The sequence below is a fragment of the Rosa chinensis genome, chromosome 3 (assembly GCF_002994745.2).
Source record: "Rosa chinensis cultivar Old Blush chromosome 3, RchiOBHm-V2, whole genome shotgun sequence".
NCBI lineage: Eukaryota > Viridiplantae > Streptophyta > Magnoliopsida > Rosales > Rosaceae > Rosa > Rosa chinensis.
This window is the reverse complement of record NC_037090.1, coordinates 12,405,407-12,430,345: the sequence shown is the minus strand read 5'-3', so window position 1 is coordinate 12,430,345 and position 24,939 is coordinate 12,405,407. Positions and strand designations below refer to the sequence as shown.

The 24,939-nt window shown below is 36.9% G+C and overlaps 1 protein-coding gene and 2 long non-coding RNA genes across 9 annotated transcripts; 2 read left to right on the top strand and 1 right to left on the bottom strand.

Annotated features, from left to right (window-relative positions):
• The first annotated feature begins 990 nt into the window (after positions 1-990).
• On the top strand, positions 991-6,782 carry LOC112193676. 6 transcript variants are annotated; one of them, XR_002933962.2, is made up of 12 exons: positions 991-1,461; positions 2,029-2,340; positions 3,090-3,181; positions 3,563-3,724; positions 3,919-3,997; positions 4,154-4,231; positions 4,820-4,894; positions 4,979-5,088; positions 5,508-5,586; positions 5,790-5,881; positions 5,994-6,047; positions 6,273-6,782. It is a non-coding gene; the product is annotated as an uncharacterized LOC112193676 (long non-coding RNA). The 6 variants fall into 6 exon arrangements; XR_005808634.1 differs by having other exon boundaries at positions 991-1,484; XR_002933960.2 differs by having other exon boundaries at positions 991-1,488; positions 5,448-5,586.
• An 8,590-nt stretch (positions 6,783-15,372) lies between these two features.
• On the top strand, positions 15,373-17,609 carry LOC112194895. 2 transcript variants are annotated; one of them, XR_005808850.1, is made up of 6 exons: positions 15,373-15,481; positions 15,621-15,682; positions 16,208-16,281; positions 16,456-16,496; positions 16,651-16,698; positions 16,794-17,609. It is a non-coding gene; the product is annotated as an uncharacterized LOC112194895 (long non-coding RNA). The 2 variants fall into 2 exon arrangements; XR_002934178.2 differs by lacking the exons at positions 15,373-15,481; positions 15,621-15,682 and adding an exon at positions 15,870-16,055 and having other exon boundaries at positions 16,169-16,281.
• Positions 17,610-22,078: 4,469 nt separating this feature from the next.
• LOC112193488 (L-type lectin-domain containing receptor kinase IV.1) lies at positions 22,079-24,488 on the bottom strand. The gene is made up of 2 exons (XM_024333659.2): positions 23,241-24,488; positions 22,079-22,974 (listed from the first exon to the last, which is right to left on the bottom strand). The coding sequence occupies exons 1-2, from the start codon at positions 24,449-24,451 to the stop codon at positions 22,209-22,211; spliced, it is 1,977 nt and encodes a 658-aa protein (XP_024189427.1). The 5' UTR covers positions 24,452-24,488; the 3' UTR covers positions 22,079-22,208.
• Between the last annotated feature and the right edge of the window lie 451 nt (positions 24,489-24,939).

The window sequence follows — 24,939 nt, the reverse complement described above, 5'->3', positions numbered from 1 at the left end:
ACCAATTGAGCACACCAAAGCAACTACAAACCATTGCAACATACAATTCCAATTCTCTACTGCCCTAACCACATGTCTTCTTGTATCTTAAACCTCTTATACCCCGAACCTTGAAATTCAGCAACCCACTAAACAGAAGTAAATAAACATGAGTACTCAAGATCTATGAAGTGAAATTTGAAATAAGCAAAAGCTGGGAACTTGATGAAAAACCGTGGTAAGAATCTGAAACATTTGGATCCATGTTCCTAATATTGAAGAAGAAAAAAGAAACTTGAAGAGAGGAAGCTCGAAGTTTTGGGTTTTGGGTGAGACCAGAGGAAGAAACAGGCGAAAGGGAAAGAGAACGAGAGAGAGCGAGAGGGAGAGAAAGAAACAATAAAAAAATAAAAGACTGAGAGGGAGAAGCTGTCAAATTTGACGAGCATGGTCTTATGTCAAATACACGTGTAATAGACTCATGGGTTGGAACATAATTTGGTTGGTCAAAACTATACGTTAGCTGTACAGATGGCAAAAGACCCATCTGTTGGAGATGGTCTAAGTTCATCAAAGTTTTATTAAAGGTGCATCTTTACTAACCAGCATGCTAATATACTTGTGTTTGCTTGCTTGTTGAAAATTATAATGGTAAGTAGTTAAGTTCTAGTCAAAAAAAGGAAATTGATGATGATAAGATAGTCTCAGTTATTGATTATGCCTCTTTTGTAGTTAGCATCTTTAAATTGTTTGCTAAGGAAGTGGGAACACTACTAGAATTATGGCCTAAGACATCACCACTATTAAATCGGTCGGAATTGCACGCGATGTAAAAAATACATCCTAACATCAGTTTGTGAAAAATCGATTTCTATTGTGATTATAAACATCGGTCGTTAAATTAACTGATGTGTAAAGTCTTGTTCAAAAATTTTGAAAAAACGCGGAGGGACTAACTTAAAAATTTTCAGAGGCGCGGGGACTAAATTTTCATTCCCCCCAACACTTGGTATTTTCAGACAAAAAACTATCCAACCCTAGCTAAAGCGACTCCCACTTTCACTTCGAGCAGTTCCTTCACCTTGGCCGACCTCGTTCTCCCCGACCTCGTTCTACGACCTGAGCTCGTTCTCCGACCCAACCTCGTCCTTCAACGACCCGAGCCACCTTCAGCTCCTTCACCGACCCAGAACTGCCTCGATCGACCACGACCACGATCTCCTTCAGCGAGCTCCTCCGACCTATTTCTAAGACCCGAGCTCGTTCTCCGACCCGACCTCGTCCTTCAACGGTCCAAGCCACCTTCAGCTCCTTCATCGACCCAGAACAGCCTCGATCGACCACGACCACGAACTCCTTCAGCGAGCTCCTTCAATGACCTGACCACGACCACGAACTCCTTCAGCGAGCTCCTTCAATGACCTGACCACGAACTCATTCTCCCACCTGAGCTCGTCATTGTCCGACTTGAGCCGGCTCGAGGTAGTTCTCCGATCGCCACCATCGTAGGTCCGCTCTCTCTCTTCTCTTCACCACCAGTGCTGGTTTTCTGGCCGGTTTTGATCTAAAGTTTGGGTCTTTTTTGTTTAATTCTTATGTATTTCAGTTGGGTTTGTTTTTGAATGGCTTAAAGCTCTAAATGCTTTGAATGTTTTTGTTTTTGATCTTTTAAGCTGTTCATGTCGATTATATTTTATTTTTGCAACTTTTAGTTCTTAGTTTGGTCTCATGAATTTGGGTTTTGCTGTTGAACTATGGTGCTTAGATTGCTTGGTTTGGTCTCATGAATTTGGGTTTTCTGTTGAAACTATGGTGCTTAGATTCGTTAATTTGGTCTCATGAATTTGGGTTCTGTTGGAACTATGGTGCTTAGATTAATCTCAGTTAATCAGTTTAATAAAGGGATTTGCTTTTGCCAGATCGACATCATGAAATGTCTTTGATTGTTCAAGTTTTGCGGTTTCTTTGTATTTGTTTCATTATCCAAGCTACTGTCCTTATCTGTGTTATATATTTAACTTTTTTTTCGTCCTTTGTTTTTGTTGTTAGTGGGGAGTTTGAAGGCTAGGACCTATTTGTGATTACAGCTTTGCTCTTTTGGAAAGCCTCTATCAACAACGGCCTCATCTCCTCGACTCTTCCAGACCAGAATTTATATCATCCCAAACAATTATCATCCCAAAATCTTCTTCAAATCCATCAATGGTATCTTACCGGACCAAAAAAAAAAATTAACTCTCCCCAAATCTCTGTAATCGGTTGTTTCTGGGTTCGATCAAACATCTCTAATCTCAGTTGAAGATCCGCGGCTCCACCGGAAGTCTCCGATTCGTGGCTTTGATTCCGATCATGCACTTTGAGGTATGAATTGTGAAGACAATACATATGGTTTGATGGCTGAAATATAGAATTGTGATTCGATTCAAATGCTTTGATCCCATGATCAGTTTATATATGTGACATTTGATTAGGCCACTCACACTGTTAATGTGAGAAAGTGTATTATGCTTTGTTTCACAAGAGATAGTAGTGTGAAATCTCTAAACCAATCAACCATGAATGCTTACTTGCCTGCTAATATTCTCATGGAAGATTTATATCGCAGGACAAGGTGACTATATACAAGATAACTATATACAGAAGCCAAGGTGTTTTCTTTGATATAATTTCTCTGCTTCTCTATCATATATCTTTATAAATTCTCATATTTTTTTTTTTTTGAGAATGAAAGAGAATACATGTTAAGCAAGTTTTGATAATACAATGGATTATTTGATACACAGACTACTTGGCCTTAGTGATTCAGCGCTGACCCCAACTGCCGCTAAAGGGTCTATTTGACTATAATTGATAAGAGCTTTCTTCTTTTACGATCTTACTGATTGTATTACGTTTCTAAAGATTGATTTATCTCAATCTGATTTTTTGCCATTTCTACTCTTTCACTGATATTGATATGAAGGTTTTTGATTTGTTGCACAAAATTATAGATTTATGTTTAGTTTTTAACTTTAAAATCAATCTATATGATATTTATACTCAGTGAATCAATCTGTATGATACATATTGTTTTAGTTTCTAATTTGGTTAATGTTGATTGTTTTGTCCAGGTTTCACTCAGCTGGGCATTTGCTAGATGTATGTATGAAGAATGTGGGATTAGGTGATTTAAAGCCATGAAAGGCTATCATTTTCCTCAAGGGTATGATTTACTTCATTGGCTGTGGTTTTTAATTGTACTTGCTGCTTTATCCATGTACTTTTATGTAGCCAGTGTTTCAAATTAGCTTCTTCTTTCGTGTCTACTTCGATACATCAAACTATGTTTTTACTTCATTTGGTAACTTAAGATTTGAAATGTAGTTTCTAAATGGACTGAGAGAGAGCTATCCAATAAATCTTTTTCTCTAACTTTTAAGAGTGCTCTTTTAATAACCATACAAGAATAAACAACTATTGGTGGCTTTTAAGTAACATACAATGGACAATACTTGTCTTTATTTCATTTGTTGGTGCATGCTGGCTCATGTATGTTTCTGTGTATTTGGGTAGGGTTGTGTAATTCCTTACTTTTTTGTTTCAGGTGTGCTTTGGATGGAGAAATACTTAGATATGTGGGTGAAGCTTATCCAAAAGGGGTCTGCTCAGTGTGTTGTGGGAATGGTAAAGATGCAGAGGGCCCAGGATCTGACTTTGAGCTCGTGGTAGTGATTTCAGCTGCTAGACATAGCCCACAAAATTTCTGGTGTGTCAAACTAGTTTAACCACCCAACCACAAATGCTTTATTTCTCTTTAACATTAGATTTCATTATGCACGTAGTCTGCACCAACACCAGTTATTGCAAATTTAAACTGTGTCATGTTGTTATACCAGGTACTTTCTTAGTTACAAATATAAGGAAGATAATGTGGATTTCCTTTTTTTTTTAAATAATTAGCAATGGTAGTTGGCGTTCAGTGTGGAGCATTGAGTTCAAAGATGAAGTACAAATGCTGGAATTAAAAGGCAAACTGCAGGTATTATTTGTTTTGTACTTGGTGCATGATGGATGTGCAACCTGATTCATGTATCTCTTTGCAAATATATATTATGATATGCTTGATTCCTAGCATAAAGGCCTAACCAAGAATAAACTGTTACTTTTCCATGTTCACATCTTCTCGTTCTTTCAGGTGGGTGCCCACTATTTTGAGGAGGGGAATGTGCAGTTAGATGCAAAACATGAATGCAAAGATTCAACAATTTTTCAGGTGGACTTTAAATTGACTATTGCCATTTTATCTTGCTATAGCTTGGGAAGATGTACCATCCAAGGTCTATGAAACTTAATGCATTAGGTATCATATCACTTTCTACATCAATTCTAATCAAGGCTTGCAAGGGAATAAACCTTTATGAGTGGTGGGCAGTACTTACTAAATGAACTTTATGCTATAAACATGCCGGTTAGTGTTGCTAAGTTAGTAAATGGTAAAGAGTTTTTATTGGTTGGCTGGGTCATCTAGTCTGGTCCCTACTAGGATGATTGTAATCAGTTGCTAGTACTTATCAGTAGACTGCAAATCTTCTTAATTAAGTTGACATAACTCTTGGAGATGATGTTCTTAACCTCCTAAGCAATTTAAAGTTTGAAAAGAATACAATTCATCTGACCTTATTATACAATTTCTTAAATATTGGATATGAGGATCTTTGATCTTATTCAGTTCCCATTTCATGCTTTTTACAAATTATTGACAGAACATTTCCTGTGGCTGCTTTTCTTTATTTTTTTTTTCTTATAACTTAAACATGTGACTCTCACGCATTGATGCCCTCTTCTCACACCCTCATTGCAGTCCTCTGAAGATTCTGCAATTACCATAGGCAACATTATAAGGCAACATAAGGCAGAATACTTGGCATCTCTTGAGGTCCAACCATTTGTTGATTTCTCAAGTTAATATATGGTGTTGTTTTACATTTTGAGATTTTTACCAACAGATTTACTTCTGCAGGCATCCTATTCAAACTTGCCCGATACCACTTTTAAGGTACCATTCAAAATTCCGGATTGAGTGTTTGAGACGAAGGACCCAGTTCAATTTACTTCACAAACTGATACAGGGTAAGGGTTTAGCTGTTGATGCTTAAATATATCAATTTTGCACTTTTTATGCCCTATATTAATTTAGCAATTGAAATTAGTAGCAGTGGAACTCTTGTCTTTGAGGGGGCTTATAGCTTCAATGGTATAATACGTATCCATTTGGGCAGCAAGAGTTTGATCCTCACCTTTTCCCCCTACTTTGATTAAGAAACCTGTCATATATACAGTGTACACTCTTGGTTATATTTCTTGCTGAAAGAGGAGTTTTGAAAAAGAAAACATATATTGGTTCTGCTCCCTTTTTAGAATTATCTTTGTTATTTAAGTTTCCTGTTTCTGAGTGATTGGGTAATCTTGTCTGTTAACTACTAAAACAGGACTGTGAAAGGCATCAAATCTGAATAAACCTACTAAATCACCATTTTTTTTTCTACCAGTGGCTAATTGGCTATTTGTAAGAAAAGATGAGTGAGTTGGGTTCATATTCTACCTGGAACATAACAGGAACTTACAGAGGTGTGTAACTAGTGGCCATTTGTTTGTGCATAAGTTTTGTATTACTAACTAGTTCATATAATATTCTTATTACTTTTCATAGAAGTGTGCATTGTTTATACTGTAGGAATAATGGGAAGTAAAGTTTACTCAGTCATGTTTATGCTGAGTTCATTTAAGGTTTCTCATATAACCATTCCCTGTTGTCATTTTCATCTATTTAGGTGCGCCATGTGTTGCTGCAATTGAGAATATGAGCCATTTTGATGCTGATGGGAAGCGTCATTACCCATTTGGTAAAGGCTTAGGCTCAGAGGTATGTACATATATAATTTACTTTCTTGCTTCACATAATATCTTAATTAATCTTAGTATTACAGTTCATGCATTACCATGTATTTGAAAAAGTTTAATTCACATGTTTGCAGGTTGTAAAGCAGTTTGGTATCCCTAATCTATTTGATTTTCCCATTAGACCAACTGTAAGTCCTATGTTTTTTCAGTTCACTTATCATTCGAAATTGCTCTAGTGCATGCTTGAGACTAGCTTGGTTGACAACAAGGGCCATACAATTTCTATACAGTTCAAGTTTTTGTTTCAGAGCACACATTGTCACGATTTTGCTTCTTATCAATTTATCATCTTAATATGGTATATTTGCTGCGGGCAGAAATTGTCTAAAACCTTGATTACATTTATCTGGCAGCTATCTGCGTCTGGAGATCGTGGAGTACCTGAAGCAAAATATTAGCGCATTTCATTATGACTTACATTGATATATGTTTGTTGTGTATATATATATTTGTAGTGGGCGGTAAAGACTCGGAAAGGATATACCCAACAACAACTTGACGAGGTGCACATGGAGGTGGCCGACTACTTGCAGACCTTGTTGTAGATTCTGACTAGGATGGGGATTTTGAGTAAGGCTAGATTGCTATTTTGGTTCACTTTGACTACTTACAGACCTTGTTGTAGATTCTGACTAGGATGAGGATTTTGAGTCAGGCTACATAGCTTTTGGTTCACTTTTTTTGTAGTAGATGAAGTGAATGCAGCAATTATGAACAAAATTGCTGTATATAGGCATTGTTAGGGTAGCTTTGTAGTAGGTTAATTGAGGTTTTGTTTTGCCTATTTTGTGAACTGTCAATGATGATGATTTTGGACAAAATACCCCAATATATATTGAAATCACTTCGGTCAATTGTGGATATTGCAATATTGTATAGCAGCAGCTACATATTTTGTGGACATCAATCCTCTTATTTCAAACTGATGTCTATGTATAAAGTTTAAATCAGTTATAGCTATAAGAACTGATGTCCAGTAAGAGAGATACATCAGTTCCAAAATCAAAATCGATGTCCCATTAACCACAGGAAATCGAATTATTATGTTGGAATCGATGTGCCATAAGCTACTGCACATCGTCTTTTATAAAAAGATCGATGTCCAATATAAGTATTGCCATCGATGAGGACAAGAAAACCGATGTTATGAAAATATATGGACATCGTTTTTTATAGTGATTCGATATATTACATAGCATTAGACATCGTTCTTTTACTGGAACCGATGTAGTATAAGATGATTAACATCGTTTTTTCCCTAGAATCTGATGTTAATGTAAGTAAATAAATCGGTTCATATAATATTCAACTGTGTATATTGAATTAGGAATGGTAGGATATGAGCCAAATTACACGTCTAAATCATGAACAACAAGAAACGTTCATGGTGACTGATGTGTGAAGCAATATCAGTCATCGTTTTTAAGTAAATAACGATGTTAAAATGTATAGTTGGGTTGTAGGATCTATATTTCTATAAGCATTAAAGGCAAAAATATGAGGGTTTAACAATATATAAACATACAAATTTGTCTGAATTTAAACGTATTTACATCGATTTATAATGAAGAACCGATGTATATAATTATACCAGACATCGGCTAAAAACCGATGTCTGCATTTTCCGGATCTTTCTCATCAGGCACTAAGACATCGGTCGGAATTATTTTTCTCATCGGTTTTTGGCCGATGTCTTAGGCCAAAATTCTAGTAGTGGAAATTAAGCAATACATGGTATATAGTACAATTTGAGTTTTTCTGATGCCTTTTCTTTTAGTTACATGGGTTGCTATTGCTATTGAGATTCTTCGGTAGAAAGGATGAGAAAACTATAGGTTATACTGCTACTGTAAAACAAGATTGATTTGTTTTGGTTTTGCTACTAGTTGGAGGTTCAAACCAAACCAATTTGAACCGTTATGTTATCTGGATTCATGCTTTTGTTAATAAAAGATGTATGAGAACAAAGTAATTCATTTTGAGAGAGGTAGGTAAACTTTTTAAGTTCTAGTACCACATAACTACTTGAAAATGACCCTTAAGTTTCTTGTAAATCGTCGTCAACTTCTTTGCAGTCTTATTTAATATCTCGCTTTTGCTCTATTGCAAATGGTAGAAAGTTTCAGTCTTTCTAACCATGGTAAAAGCTATTATTGATCTACTCCTATTCAAATTGAATTGATATGCTGCTATAGTCTATAGTTTATGTCAATGATATGCTCTGCTACTATTCAGTGATATGATCTGCAATTTGGTTCAATGATATGATCGGCTACTATCAATGATATGATATGCTAGTGTTCAAATTGAATTGATTTGTCATTCATGGATTGACATATCTAATTGCTCCTGCTACTGCTCCTGCTATTGCTACTGCTCCTGATACTGCTACTGCTACTGCTCTTGCTACTGCTACTGCAACTGCAACTGCAAATGAACTTGCTACTGAACCAATGACACGTTTAGCAATAAAGAATACGAAAAAAGTTTGACGAAGATCTTTGAGATTCTCTCTCCTAGCAACGTGTAAAAGGACGATGACGAGTGCAGTAGCAGAACACGAATCGTAGAACTGGACGAGTATGAGTGGGGCGAGTACAGTAGCAGGATTGGATGAGTGCAGTAGCAGGATTAGATGATGACGAGTGTGAGTGAAATTCAATTTGAACAGTAAGTGAAATTCCCGTGCATATTAATTTCAATCAGGTAAATTGTAGATTACTCATTTAAAGTTTCAATCTTTGTTTTAACAATAAGATTGTGGGAGGAAGTAAAGAGAGAGAAGCGTACCAATTGTAAGGTGTTTCTAGGGATATACTCCTGAGGAGGCCATGAATTCTTTCTACAATGGAACAAAGTACCACTAACCATGATCTTCTTCGATCAAACTAATTTAATTGGTTCTGTCTTCTGTTGTGTCAATTTTACAAGTGCAGTAGCAGAACTGGACGAGTATGAGTGCAGTGAGTGCAATAGCAGGATTGAACAAGTGCAGTAGTAGAACACAAGTGCAAGTGCAGTAGCAAAACTAGATGAGCATGAGTGCAGCGAGTACAGTAGCAGGATTGAACAAGTGCAGTAGTAGAACATGAGTACAAGTGCAGTAGCAAAACTAGACGAGCCTGAGTGCAGCGAGTACAGTAGCAGGATTGAACGAGTGGAGTAGCAGGATTAGGCGATGACGAGTGCAGTAGCAAAACACAAGTACAAGTGCAGTAGCAGAATTTGACGAGTATGAGTACAGCGAGTACATTAGCAGGATTGAACGAGTGTAGTAGCAGAACACAAGTGCAAGTGCAGTAGTAGAACTTGATGAGTATGAGTGCAGCGAGTACAGTAGCAGGATTGAACGAGTGAAGTAGCATGATTAGGCGATGACGAGTGCAGTAGCAGAACTGGACACGAGTACAAGTGCAGTAGCAGAACTGGACAAATATGAGTGCAGTAGCAGGATTGAATGAGTGTAGTAGTAGGATTAGGCAATGACGAGTGCAGTAGCAGGACTGGACACGAGTACAAATGTTGTGGAGTTTTTTGTGTTTTGAAATTCTATCAAGGGGGTATATGTAGTTTGCTAATTATTTAATCCAAACTAGTGCCATTCCCAACTCTCCATAGTACGCTAGCTGTTAACACATGTTTTGCACTATGTATACTGCGCCAAGAAAAAGAAGGGGAGTCCCCAATTTCAGCTTCTAAAAAAAAGCATTGACTTGAGCAACTAAAGAGTGAGATTGTGTAATTAATCTCCATCTTTTCTTTGCCAGCATTGCAAGGTTATAAGCATGCATATTCTGAAAACACAGTATTCCTTCCTGTTTGGTTAAACACAGTACCCCATGACCTCCATTAAATCTTCTGTTCATTGTCTGTGTCACCCCAAACGTTTTGGATAGAGAGAGAGGATCCTTTTTGGCCTCGGCCTTTGGGTCGCGAGAGAGAAGAGCGTACCGCCCTGCCATAGTCACGAGTTTGTTTATAGTTGCGACTGTTGTCATAGTCAACAAGGTTGAAACTTCCAAGAATTATGGATTCAGTTGGGGCAAGTAATCACACAGAGATTCAGGTAGTAGATAACAGTTCATGACTTCATGGCATAGAGAGGCAAGTTTTTTTTTTAGCAAACAACATATACCCCCTTGATAGAATTTCAAAACACAAAAAACTCCACAACATTTGTACTCGTGTCCAGTCCTGCTACTGCACTCTTCATTGCCTAATCCTACTACTACACTCATTCAATCCTGCTACTGCACTCATATTTGTCCAGTTCTGCTACTGCATTTGTACTCGTGTCCAGTTCTGCTACTGCACTCGTCATCGCCTAATCATGCTACTTCACTCGTTCAATCCTGCTACTGTACTCGCTGCACTCATACTCATCAAGTTCTACTACTGCACTTGCACTTGTGTTCTGCTACTACACTCGTTCAATCCTGCTAATGTACTCGCTGTACTCATACTCGTCAAATTCTGCTACTGCACTTGTACTTGTGTTTTGCTACTGCACTCGTCATCGCCTAATCCTGCTACTCCACTCGTTCAATCCTGCTACTGTACTCGCTGCACTCAGGCTCGTCTAGTTTTGCTACTGCACTTGTACTCATGTTCTACTACTGCACTTGTTCAATCCTGCTACTGTACTCGCTGCACTCATGCTCATCTAGTTTTGCTACTGCACTTGCACTTGTGTTCTACTACTGCACTTGTTCAATCCTGCTATTGCACTCACTGCACTCATACTCGTCCAGTTCTGCTACTGCACTTGTAAAATTGACACAACAGAAGACAGAACCAATTAAATTAGTTTGATCGAAGAAGATCATGGTTAGTGGTACTTTGTTCCATTGTAGAAAGAATTCATGGCCTCCTCAGGAGTATATCCCTAGAAACACCTTACAATTGGTACGCTTCTCTCTCTTTACTTCCTCCCACAATCTTATTGTTAAAACAAAGATTGAAACTTTAAATGAGTAATCTACAATTTACCTGATTGAAATTAATATGCACGGGAATTTCACTTACTGTTCAAATTGAATTTCACTCACACTCGTCATCATCTAATCCTGCTACTGCACTCATCCAATCCTGCTACTGTACTCGCCCCACTCATACTCGTCCAGTTCTACGATTCGTGTTCTGCTACTGCACTCGTCATCGTCCTTTTACACGTTGCTAGGAGAGAGAATCTCAAAGATCTTCGTCAAACTTTTTTCGTATTCTTTATTGCTAAACGTGTCATTGGTTCAGTAGCAAGTTCATTTGCAGTTGCAGTTGCAGTAGCAGTAGCAAGAGCAGTAGCAGTAGCAGTATCAGGAGCAGTAGCAATAGCAGGAGCAGTAGCAGGAGCAATTAGATATGTCAATCCATGAATGACAAATCAATTCAATTTGAACACTAGCATATCATATCATTGATAGTAGCCGATCATATCATTGAACCAAATTGCAGATCATATCACTGAATAGTAGCAGAGCATATCATTGACATAAACTATAGACTATAGCAGCATATCAATTCAATTTGAATAGGAGTAGATCAATAATAGCTTTTACCATGGTTAGAAAGACTGAAACTTTCTACCATTTGCAATAGAGCAAAAGCGAGATATTAAATAAGACTGCAAAGAAGTTGACGACGATTTACAAGAAACTTAAGGGTCATTTTCAAGTAGTTATGTGGTACTAGAACTTAAAAAGTTTACCTACCTCTCTCAAAATGAATTACTTTGTTCTCATACATCTTTTATTAACAAAAGCATGAATCCAGATAACATAACGGTTCAAATTGGTTTGGTTTGAACCTCCAACTAGTAGCAAAACCAAAACAAATCAATCTTGTTTTACAGTAGCAGTATAACCTATAGTTTTCTCATCCTTTCTACCGAAGAATCTCAATAGCAATAGCAACCCATGTAACTAAAAGAAAAGGCATCAGAAAAACTCAAATTGTACTATATACCATGTATTGCTTAATTTCCCACTTCCTTAGCAAACAATTTAAAGATGCTAACTACAAAAGAGGCATAATCAATAACTGAGACTATCTTATCATCATCAATTTCCTTTTTTTGACTAGAACTTAACTACTTACCATTATAATTTTCAACAAGCAAGCAAACACAAGTATATTAGCATGCTGGTTAGTAAAGATGCACCTTTAATAAAACTTTGATGAACTTAGACCATCTCCAACAGATGGGTCTTTTGCCATCTGTACAGCTAACGTATAGTTTTGACCAACCAAATTATGTTCCAACCCATGAGTCTATTACACGTGTATTTGACATAAGACCATGCTCGTCAAATTTGACAGCTTCTCCCCTCTCAGTCTTTTATTTTTTTATTGTTTCTTTCTCTCCCTCTCGCTCTCTCTCGTTCTCTTTCCCTTTCGCCTGTTTCTTCCTCTGGTCTCACCCAAAACCCAAAACTTCGAGCTTCCTCTCTTCAAGTTTCTTTTTTCTTCTTCAATATTAGGAACATGGATCCAAATGTTTCAGATTCTTACCACGGTTTTTCATCAAGTTCCCAGCTTTTGCTTATTTCAAATTTCACTTCATAGATCTTGAGTACTCATGTTTATTTACTTCTGTTTAGTGGGTTGCTGAATTTCAAGGTTCGGGGTATAAGAGGTTTAAGATACAAGAAGACATGTGGTTAGGGCAGTAGAGAATTGGAATTGTATGTTGCAATGGTTTGTAGTTGCTTTGGTGTGCTCAATTGGTGCAAAGGAAATAAGAATTTGGAACCTTCCAGCCAAGCCCAAGGTAAGAGAATGACTATGACTTGGTCATATTAATTCTTCATTTTTACTAAGGTGAACTCTTCTACTGCAAATAATGATACAATTTGCATCTTGTGCTTCTCTGGTCAAGTTCTTTGCAGAAATAGGCGTAGTTTGTAGCGATTCGGTACTATATTGAACTTCAAAATCAAACTAATTTTGGTAAAGTGGATGCAAAAGGGTTTTGTTAAATTTCCAATTTGCACCTTTAGACCTTTTGCTTTTTTTTAGTAACTAAATAGACGGTTATAGAGCTTTTACAAGCTTCTCAGTGCCATATTTTGCATACCATTTTGCTCTTTGGCTGGGATTTGTAGTTTCATGTGGTAAAGTTTTGATCTTTTTCGTTAGTTTGAGGGGTTTTGGATCTGGGTCTTGTAGTTTTGTAGTCTGCTCTTTATTGGGTTGCTGGGAAAGTGAGGGAAAGGGAGAAAGATGAAAGCTTTCAAGTGTTTTTCTGTTCATGTTTTCGATTAGTATTATATAGGTGTAGCATTATTATGCTGATAAATTTGAGCTGGGTTTTTTTTTTATAGATACTGTTTACTGTAATGGAATTATTTTTCATTGCACATCTGTGCTCTTCATCATAGTTTGTCTTTTTGTTGGAGTCCAGAATTTGATTCTAGAATCAATTTTGATTGTTTTGTCACGGCATTGCTGGCCTTTTTCTCAGAAGGTGTATATTTGTATTAATACTTGTAGATTTCTAGCTGGCATAAGTTATAGCTATTATGAAGTGTCTTGTATTCAGTTCTCTAGTTTGTGTCCTTGGTCAATGTTGTAAAGTGCTTATTAGTTTCTGGTTTGGTGCGGTTTGAAAGTCTTTTTCTTGTGAAATAAGGAATGGGGTTGGGAGAACTATAACTTGCAGAAAATCCTAGTCATTAGGATGATATTCAAATGATTTCTGGAGTCCTGAGTTGAGAAGTTCAGAGAGGTGTTAACATATCCTTATTGTTTAATATTAGAATTTGATCTTCCCCATGGAGGGTATATTTTCTGAACTTTGCTAATTATGTTTGCTTGTTTGTTATTCACTTGTTCAAGAATCTTTAGTGCATGTATCATTTTCCAGTGGCAGCTAGTGAACTTCATTTTCCTCAACTGTTTCTGTTTCTGTTTTCAAGCAGTTTCTGTTTCCAGTTTCCAGATTTTATATATTAAAGTAATATTCAAATTTGACATCTCCATTGGAGCTAACAATTGTCAAAATGTTCTCTCTTCAAATTTGACACAAGCCAAAAGAAAAATCCATTGGAGATGCTCTTATTAACCCCAATATGACTATTTGAAACTATCTTTCAAGGTCCTTCAAGATCCGTATATCTTTAGAAAAGGTTCAAGGAACATATTGTTCTACGAATAACAGAGCAACACATTTTGCTTATGATAGCAAAAACGCATGAAAATGTATAGCGATCTGGTATTCCAGAACATCACTAATAAAAAGAATCGAAAAGCAATCCAGAGGCATTGACATCGACCCAAACTTCATTCACACACCCAATCAACCGGAAAGGGGAGTTATACTGTGCAATCGAGTAAGTAGATCTACTTTCTTCTGATGTAGAATTAGCCCATGGAGACCTGCTAAGTCTGGTGGCGAGTTTCTGTGCTTCTTGCACAATGTTACTATCTCTTGCAAATCCCGAGAATTTCCTGACCGTAGTGTAATGACTATCACATGTATAAGGTTTCAAGTTGAGTTCTGGAAGGGGTGTGGGTGGGGAAGCTTGAAACTTCATTGGCAAATAGAATCTCACAAAGCATGCGGATGAGTGCAGAGGGCCAGCTCCAGGGACAATGCTTGTCAGCACAGGAGCTGTCATGCCAATTCGAGAGCAATTCAAATTAGCACCTTGGATGTACTGGAACAGCCTGCGAGTTGACCATAAGCAAAGTGAAATTGGTATTTTCAACTAAATTGAAACAAGCCAAGTAGATAGTAGCTACAGATTGCAGAAAAAGAAACACTATGCCAATAATGTCTTCAGACGACACATTTCAGACGACAGATTTTTTGTTTTCTGTCGTCTGAATCTTTTAAACTTCTTTAGACGACATATAAATTAATTCTGTAGTCTGAATAGCATGAGAATCCATACTATTTCACTTTTTAGTAAGTTAGAAAATTCAGACGACAGATATCTGTCGTCTGAAAGAACCGATAAATTTGCATGAAAAAGTGGAAATTTAGGACAACATTCATATGTCGTCTGAGTAAATGGGAAACAAGTGGAAAATTAGGACTACATTCATATGTAGTCTGAGTAAACGGGAAACTGATAGCTAATTTGCTAATCTAAAGTATTCGATCCCTCCCTTGGCTATTTCAGTTTTTTCATCTTTTTAGTAAGTTAGAAAATTAAGACGACAGATATCTGTCGTCTGAAATAACTGATAAATTCGCAATGAAAAAGTGGAAAGTTAGGACAACAGATATCTGTCGTGTGAGTAAACGAAAGACAACATTCATATGTCGTTTAAGTAAATGAGAATAATCTATAGTATTCCCAGTCCCCTCCCTTAGCTAAAACAGAAAAACTCGGCCTTTCCCACTCATTTTGCCAGGACCTTTCCCTTAGCTGAAAAAAAAAAACCCAACCCTAGATCTAATAACACAATTGCCGCCTCTCACTCTCGATCAGTCAATCTCTCCCTCGCATACTCTCACACTCTCATGAACCTCAATCCCTCAATCTACCCTCAATCCCTTTCACCCTCTCCAGTTCACACACACTCCCATCCTCCTGCGATTCCGGCAAAGCATGTTTGGGTATGTCGTCTGAGTAATTTTCAGATTCCCTCTTTACCCATATCAAATTCCCTCTTCGTTTCATTACAACAGAACAAAAGAACAAATGGGTTTCCTCTACTTCAGCTCTCCTTGACCTAATTTCTTTATATCAACGCAGATAGAAGCTTGAGGACTGAACCCCAAATCCAAAATCAAGACCAGAGAAGCTTCGACTTTCAGGTACTCTCTTCTCTCCCTAATTTTCAATTGGTGGGTGTTCAAATTTATGGGTTTATGGTAGGGATTAGTGTTTATATTTGTGGGTACCAGTGTTCTAAATATTTGTGGGTTGGGCGGGCTGGGGTTAATTGGGTGTTTTTCTGAGCTTTTATGCCTAAAATAAACTTGTCCTCATGGGATCATAGACGTTCTATAACCTAATCTGAAACAAAAATGTCCTCCATTTCGGCATTTCCTTTCGATGAAAACCCTACACAATTTCCTCCATCTCTCAAACCCATGATACCCAATCACTCGATTCACTCCCAACCCTCTTTTTAGTCTCTTATCTCTGTTTTTTTCTTCAATCGGCGCTCATCCTCCACTCCTCCAGGTACTTCCTGTTCTGGTTTTTAATTTCTGATTTTTCTCTCGAGCTTTAATTTATCTGTTTCAGTCTGATTTTTCTCTCTTTCTCTGTTTCGTTGTCACGGTTCTTGATTCAAGTGTCTCTCGATTCTCACTGGATTCTGGTGTTCGTCGCAGTGGTGATGTTCTCGGCAGTGTCCGTGGTGTACTTCAATCAGTCGTTGAAGCCGAAGAAGATGAATCACAGAGAGGTTAGTGGTGAAGTTCCGGTCGAAGATCAGAGTATTGATTTGTTGCTTTGAAGGATGAGATTAAGGATCTATTGATGTTATCATCTTTTTTATGAAGTACCTTTAATTGTTTGTTGAAATCCATTGGTAGTTTGTTATACACTTATCCCCAAATTTCTGTTATGTGATTTGAAGGAAGTGAAAGAAGAGGTTGCTAAGTAAGTACAGCCGTACAGGTCAGGAACTCAGGATACTCGATTGCTTCTTTTTTTTCCCCTAATGTTTTTTCATATATATATATATAATTTGTTTGATAGGTTCAGTGTGTATTGACCTTGAATTGTGTTACGATTATGGATATGAATCTTGTTTTGGTTTTGTGGTTTGCAGATTGACGAGAATGTTCAGAGGCCTCTAAATATTGTCAGGTTCAAAGAGGTAATCATTGAAATCTGATGGTGTGTTAAAGACTTTTTTAATTATGAAATCTGATGGTGTGTTCAATTGAATGACTTTATGGTTATTTTGTACAGGCATACGCGGAGATGGAAGGTGTTTGTTTCGATTTGTGGTTCATGGAGCTTGTCTAAGAGCAGGGAAGCCATCTCCAAGTGAAAGCCATCAGAAAGAACTTGCAGATGAGCTTAGAGAGAAGGTACAAGATGAACTCAATTTTATATCCCCATGTTTCAACTTCTAGCTTCTTATAAATTGATATCGAGCTAGTCATCTAAGAATTGCATCAAGCACATCAACAAGAATTTGACTTATACCCTCTACCACGTATAGCTTGGTTCAATGATTCAATCCGTGAACAAATGATGGTTGAGCTACTTGCAAAAATTTGGAAAGAGAGAAAATTACTAGCTTTTGGATTGAAATTTGGGCCCATTCTTTGTTACAACTTATCCTGTATGCTTGTGTTTCTAGACTTACAGCTTCTTAATTGCTTTCCGTGCCCGAATTTGTATCAATTGTTTCCTTTCATTTGTCAAAGCACTCCCTACAGAATTGAAGCTGTTGTATGATTTGGATAGGTAGCAGATGAATTCATTAAGAGGAGGGCTGACATTGAATGGTAAAGATTCTTGAGATCTCTGGATCAGTTATGAACTTATGATTTTGCCAGTTGGTAGAAAAGGCAACTAAGCGACTGATTAATCTACGGACCTGTGCCTTAATATATAGTACTACAATAGAGATGTGATTGATTGTGCTTCTTGTACTTCTCTTAAATATATCATTCTCCAAGCGAATGATGAGCTTCTTTCTCAACTGATAATCAGAAATAAGCCAGCTTCGATACTAATTTTCCTTTTTTTTTTTTTTTTGTGTATGTATTTCTTTTCACTTATAGGTTTCTTGAAGATGATTTTGAGAGATACATTGTACAGCTGTGGCAACCCCAGATTTGGGGAGGCGAGCCTGAGTTGCTTATGTCCTCACATGTCCTACAGTAAGTTCACTCTTAACAACTTCTTTTGCTTCTTAGGGAATTCAATTATGGCAACCGAGTCACCAACTGAGTATCTATCTCAGCTGGACTGCTGTGGTTTCAGAGTCAACAACTAACTATCTCAAAATATCCATATAAAAAATTGTCAAATAGCAAAAATTAAAAACAAATTAAGTTGCCCTGTCTATTGCAAGTCCTAAAACATTTTTTAAGAATGCCTGTTTGAAATCTCCGGTTATCATTTTACATTTTCTTTTTCCAGTTGCTTTTGACCATTGAATTTAAGAATCTTACCCTTAGCTTTCGCACATTATTCTTGATTACATATATCAGAATTGATAGTAGAAAGTCTTTGACAGAAAACATGGAAGATAAGCAAGGGGAGATCAATTGGAGCAAGCTGCTGAGGCCCATGATACTGCAAAAGCCACCTAATAAGGTTGAGGTAGGGGAAAAATGTTTTTAAGCTATAGGGGTTATGTTTCTCTTAAAGAAAATTCATTTGGTGATTTTGTTAAACTCAGTACTTTCACTGTTTGAATGCATTGATCACTTGGTATTGCACAATTTCTCTTTTTCGATATTGAGTGAAAACAAGGGGCTACTTTATATTGTGATTTATGCTTGCAGTGCCCAGTTTACTTCTTTGTTGATCAGATGCAATTGCATGCTCTGTTGTCATACTCCAAAGTTGCATCAAAGTACCCTTTAAGGTTTCTCACAAAGTAATTTTTACCAAAATAAACCAACTTTTAAATTTAAAACTTCATATTGAGATTAAAAACAGCTTTGCTGAATTTCTGAGGAAGCTATTGATCTGTTAACTTCAAGCTCTGTGTAACCCTACTTACTGATCTCCAAATGTCCTGAATTTTTGATATGTTCGTGTCATGTTAGCTAACACTTGATCTGGGAACTTTCATGTTATTTGGACACTCAGTGAATATTTGGTGAATTTTCTAAATCAACTGTGCAGCTGCGTTTGTTTTTAAGAAACCTGACAGTTCAGTCAGTCTGCATCCATCTTTTACCTTTTCAAACTCCGATTAGCTTGAAATTTTAGTATGTTGTACCTTGAGAAGTTAGCCTTCATTCTGGAAAATTTCATCTTCATTGTTACAGAAATGAATTTTGTGTACTGGTTGTTTCGACATAGTTGTAGCTCAGATTTGTCTACTGCTTGCATGTTTCGATTAGTTGTGATTGCTTACTAGCAGGCTGCTTTTTAATCTGGTCATAAGCTTTTTAATCTGGATGTTGGACTTGTTGTCTTTGCAGGTATTACTTGTTTTGGATGGTATGAATTGAGTTATATATGCAGCAGCAGCAGCAGCAGCAGTAGTGTCTAGGAACTGCTTTTGTGCATTTTCACAGAACTGCCTATAGATATGCTTTTGTTTCTGGTAGGTTATGAGCAGTAGTAGTGGCTAGGAACTGCTTTTGTGCATTTTGACAGAATTGATGGAAAGTGTTGAACAAATGCATGCAGTTGCTGTAACTACTCTATGGATGCTACTAGGTTTTTGTCTTAGTTAGATTAAGATCCGTGCAACAATGGCAGTCATTAAAATCATTTAATGTAAAGGCTAGCATGCTAGCTAGTTTAGTATTATGCTACTGATAGGAATGTATTTTGGTGGGATGATTTATGCAATGAGGAATTTGTTGATTTCAGATCTTATAATTAATCTGCCTTTCTCGATTGACTACTGTACAGAATGAGGTTTGCTATGGTTCAAATCCAACAAATGCAGGTTTATGATATGTTGTATCACAAATACAGTAACAACAGAAAACTGAAGTTTATTTCACTGTCAAACAACAGAAATGCCTCTAACAGACAACAGAAAACTGAAGTTCAATTCACTATCAAACCACAGATATGCCTCTAACAGACAACAGAAAACTGAAGTTTAATTCACTATCAAACCACAGATATGCCTCTAACAGACAACAGAAAACTGAAGTTCAATTCACTATCAAACAACAGATATGCCTCTAACAGACAACAGAAAAATGAAGTTTAATTCACTATCAAACAACATAAATACTTCTAACAGACAACATAAAAATGAAGTTCAATTGATTATCAAACAACAGAAACGCGAAGTTTTATTTTCTATCAGACAACATAAAAACTTAAAATTGTGGTTGGAATACCAGACAGACGACATAAACATAGAGTCTTAAAACTACTTAGACGACATAAAAATAGAGTCATAAAACTACTTAGACGACATAAAAATAGAGTCTTAAAACTACTTAGACGACATAAAAATAGAGTCATAAAACTACTTAGACGACATAAAAATAGAGTCTTAAAACTACTTAGACGACATATAAGCATAATTTACCAAATTATAAGTGATTTACAAACAACAATTAAATGTCGTTAAAAATGCATTCAAACAATAGATTGTCAAACAAGTCTTTATTTTGGTAACTTCAGACTACATATATATGTTTTCTTATTAGTCTTAAGACGACAGAGGTTTTATTAAATCTGTAGTTTGTACCTCATTTCAACAACATTAATATGTCGTTGTATATGATTAATAACTACAGAAAGTTCCATATCCTTCAAAGTTGGGTTGTTCAGACGACAGATCCTTAGGAAACTTCTGTTGTCTGAGTGAGAACAGACGACAGAGGATATCTGTCGTCTGATGCTATAAGAGATGACAGCTGGATAGACTACATATAATTTGCATATCAGACGACAGATATAATCTGTCGTCTGAAGCTATTATTGGCATAGTGAAAATAGCTAATTTTAACATGAAAATGTGTTTCAAGGAAAGCCAAGTTCACACAAATAATTGAAGCAGGTACAAAACCCAAGGGTCGCATAACATGTGCCACCTTGCAACGATCTGTAAAAGTAGAACTATATGAATGTCTTCCATTTCTCTCTGATTTTTGCTTTTCTTGTCCATAAGCATATTATAGTTATCAAAGATAACCTGTAAGTGTAATATTGATCCAATATATGCTATCAATTTCTCTCACCAGTTTCAAGAACTGACTTTTGCACCATATAAACAACTCCTTTGATCATGATTAACTAATAATTAGAAACCATGTTAATGGGTATTAGACTCAAATACATGACCGAAAGATCAGATACCCAGAATTCCATGGCCGGCAATTTTGATTTTTTTTTCTTTTTCAAAATGAAAACCCAGAAAGTATAACCAAAAGCTAAGGTGGGTAGACATGTACCTGTGGAAGCCATTTCTGGTGGTCTTAAGAGCAAGGCTTAAGACCTTAAGAGCAGCTATAGCTGAATATGATTGCAGGGTTTGCTAAAACTACACAAACAGAGTATCATTGATATGTTTATACACAGTAAAGCTTAATTCTCTCATGGAATACAGAAAAGTTGATCTTTTCTTGATTAAAATATCTTTGCATATAAAGAACTAAATTTTCAATATTGAAACCTCACAGATCCAACCACTAATCAACCCTAAATCCAAATCAAGCATATACAAATTTTCACAAAGCTACTGAATTTCACACATCTAATCCACCTCACAAATCAAAACCGGATCGGAATCTTAATTGAACAAAATAGCAGCGAAATTGAAGTAAGGACTTAAATTATTGACTTCCATTGAAGCCAGATTCGAGCTGAGCAAGGATTTGAATCCCAGCTGCTACTGCTTCAGAGATTTGGGGTTTTGGGTTTCTGTTTTTGCGTTGGCTCCGTCGTTTGGTTTGGATTTTTCATTTTTGGGAATTGGATTTTGGATCAGTGGCAATACCCGTAAATTGTTATAAAATCCAAGCATTTTGGTCATTTTTCATTAAAATTGGGAATCAGGCTTACATAATTTGGTTTTTGGGCCTAAGCTCATGTCCTTATTTGTATAAATCTTTTTAAAAGTGGGTTTTTTGTGTTTACATCTTTGGTCATGTGCTACTCTGTAATTTTCTATTTTTTTTTTTGGTCAATAGAGAGAGGCAAGTTAGGCTCCTGAAATGTTGAGTATAATCCAAATAACAATTTTTAAGCACCTTAAAAAGCTCCTAATATTTTGTTATTTCTTTTCAATAAATTTTAGATAAAAATAAAAATAAAAAGCATCATATTAACCGGATAAATAATACAAAATACAGTCAAATTTGAACCAAGACAAAAGATTTTGCTCCGTTTAGCCCTCTATTTTAGTGATAGTCATAGTCAACAAGGTTGAAAATTTCATTAAATAGTTTGTTCGGCAAAATATTTTAAATTAATTAAATAATTAAAATTTTTAATTTTAAAATATTAATTTATATTCATTTTTTTCAATAATATAGGTACAATACGAAAAAAAACTTAAAAATTGTGTATAATACGTGTATAATATTTTTGACTTTAAAAATATCAAAAATTTAATAAGTCCATTTCAGAAATACAAAGTACAAAACTATTTTTTTTAAAAAACGTAAGTAAATATTTTATTCGCGTATAATACGAAAAATTACTAACTATGTTGATTTGGATTCAGCGACCACCGGAGAGGAGGGTCGACTCTGGAACATATGAACACTGATACGCCATTTCAACATCATCTGAACCTTCATCATGCGCAAATGCTAAACCACTCAAAGAGGGCCGAAGAAATGACAAATCTGGGAGATCAATATCACCTTTCAAATACTGCATCACTTCTCGCATGCTTGGCCTGGCTGCAGGCTGCAAACGAGTGCACAACAATGCAAGCTTCAACACCAATTCCACTTCCTCAACTACAAAATCGTTACCCAAGTTTTGATCTCTTGCCTCTAGAATATTACCTCTATTCCAACACGAAAAAACCCGATCAACCAGAACGATATCCTCCTCCGGTCTTTGTGTCTCTATCGGCCTTCTTCCACAGGCAACTTCGAGCAAAAATATCCCGTAAGCAAACACATCTGTGCTCATGGTGACCCGACCAGTTCTTGCATGCTCCGGGGCTAAATACCCAAGTGTGCCAGCTACATGAGTAGCTTGAGGGTCTGTCCCATGGGCACATAATCTTGCAAGTCCAAAATCTCCCAGTCTTCCATTCAATTCCTGGTCTAGTAGCACATTACTAGCCTTCACATCTCTGTGAATTACTACTTGTTCCCACCCTTCATGAAGATAAAACAATCCTGAAGCCACACCTTTGATTACTCTAAACCTCTGACTCCAGTTTAGAGTAATCTTCGGTTGGTTGTAGAGGTACTTTTCCAAGCTACCATTAGGCATGTAGTCATACACCAAAAGTAGTTCACCATTTCGCCTGCAAGCAAAGTAATAAATATGGATGTTAAAACAAAATATACAAAAATACAAGTATCGATCAAAGAAATTGATAATTGAAATTGACACTATTTTTTACAAACCACACCTCCCTCCATCATTAATCTTTCAATGAACACGTGCATGGAGGAAATGGGAGGGGGCTTGTAAAAAATAATGCAAGTTTCACCTCCCAAGAAATTATATGAGCTCTTTTATGAACATAAAATGAAATTGGAAACACAAAACCGAAATGTCACACCATACCTGCAATAGCCCAAGAGTTGTACTAAATTCCGGTGACGAAGCCGGCCAAGGCTAACAATTTCTGCTACAAATTCCTTCATTCCCTGTCCTGATTTATGCGAAACCCTCTTCACAGCGATCTCAATCTTAGAGGTGGGTAAGATACCTCTATAGACCTCACCAAATCCCCCAACACCCAAGAGCAGTTCCTTTCCAAACCCTTTAGTGGCTTTATACAATTCTTCGTATTTAAACCTTTGAGGCCCATACTCCAGCTCCCAATCTTCAAGTAGTTCTGCGCACTTCTTCCTTCTTATGATAAAAACCACAAGACAAATCGTTAGCAAAACTAAACTCACAGCCATCACAGGCACACCATAAGTCAGAAGTTTAGACAGTTTCTTGTCTCCTATCCTAGGCAATTTAGGTAGCTGTGAAGGAACAAGTTCTTGAGCTTGGCCATTCATCCTAAAGCTCCAGCCCAAAATATAACGGAATGTATTGACTGAGCCGGTGGATGCGGAGAAGCCAACATACATAATTTTGTTAAGAACTGGGGAAAGGTCATATTTTAAAGACAAGAGTGGAATTCGGGGTTTCTTACCAACACTAATTGGAGCCAAAGTAACATTAATCTGCTTCCGAGTACCATCATATTCGACCCAAACTTTCATTGGATTACCACTGACGAGGCTCAATTTCCTTGGGTACCTTCCGTCCTTAACATAGTATCCTGCTGTTGCTGACTTTACAGAGTTCAATCCATTGATGTCGATCCCAATATGGTTGTTATCGATATCATTGAACTCCGTGCTCTTAATGGTGTCGAGCTCCACAGCAAAAACATGATTGTTCATATTCCCCAAGTTCGAGCCATTGAAGAGGCCGAAGTACTTGCTTGGAAGAACTCCGGGACGTCCTAGAGTTGGAGAGATAACAAAGGCGAGGCCATGGCCGCTGCTAACTGTTGGGTCCTCTGATCTGATAGCGAAGACGAAAGTGGTAGAGAAGGAGAAAATTTCTGAACTGGATGATGAGTCATTTTTGAAGGTTACTGGCTCGGCGTAGAAGGTATGACCCGTTATTTTGAATAAACCATCAACCATGACTCCCCCTCCGGGGCCATCTTGCCAAATATTTTCTCCAGACTCGAAGCCATTGTAGATGAAGCTGAGATCTTCAGCTGCTGCTACGACTAGTACTACGAGAATTATTACAAGCTTGACAAACATGGCTACTAATTAATGTTCTTGATTTTATCTCACTGGCGCCTTTTTAAACTTTCAGACTTTTCATTACAAGTCTTTGCATCTGCTGATCGGATGACCATATTTCGATAAGAACTTATCGGGTGGATATGATTAACTTGACTCCAACCGTTGACCGCCATTGTCCATCACACCATAGTACCATGCTAGTTATTTTTTTTTATTTTTTTTTTCTTTCTTTTTTTAAAGAGGATCAAAGAGTTTCACTCATGCCCCCATGGTGACTCAAACCCATGACTTCGTACATAGGAAGTGGGCAGTGGCGTATCCAGGATCTGAATAGGGGTTGGGCTGGATTTAAGTGCATACAAATTTTGCAAGCTCGTAAATTTTTTTTCTTTTGAAGTTTGGAACCCAATGGGAAGCTCATCCTCACGCCTTTAATATTATCATTCAAAACATAAAATAGGGGGGGGGGGGAACATAAAACCAAAACCCCTTAAATTAAAAGT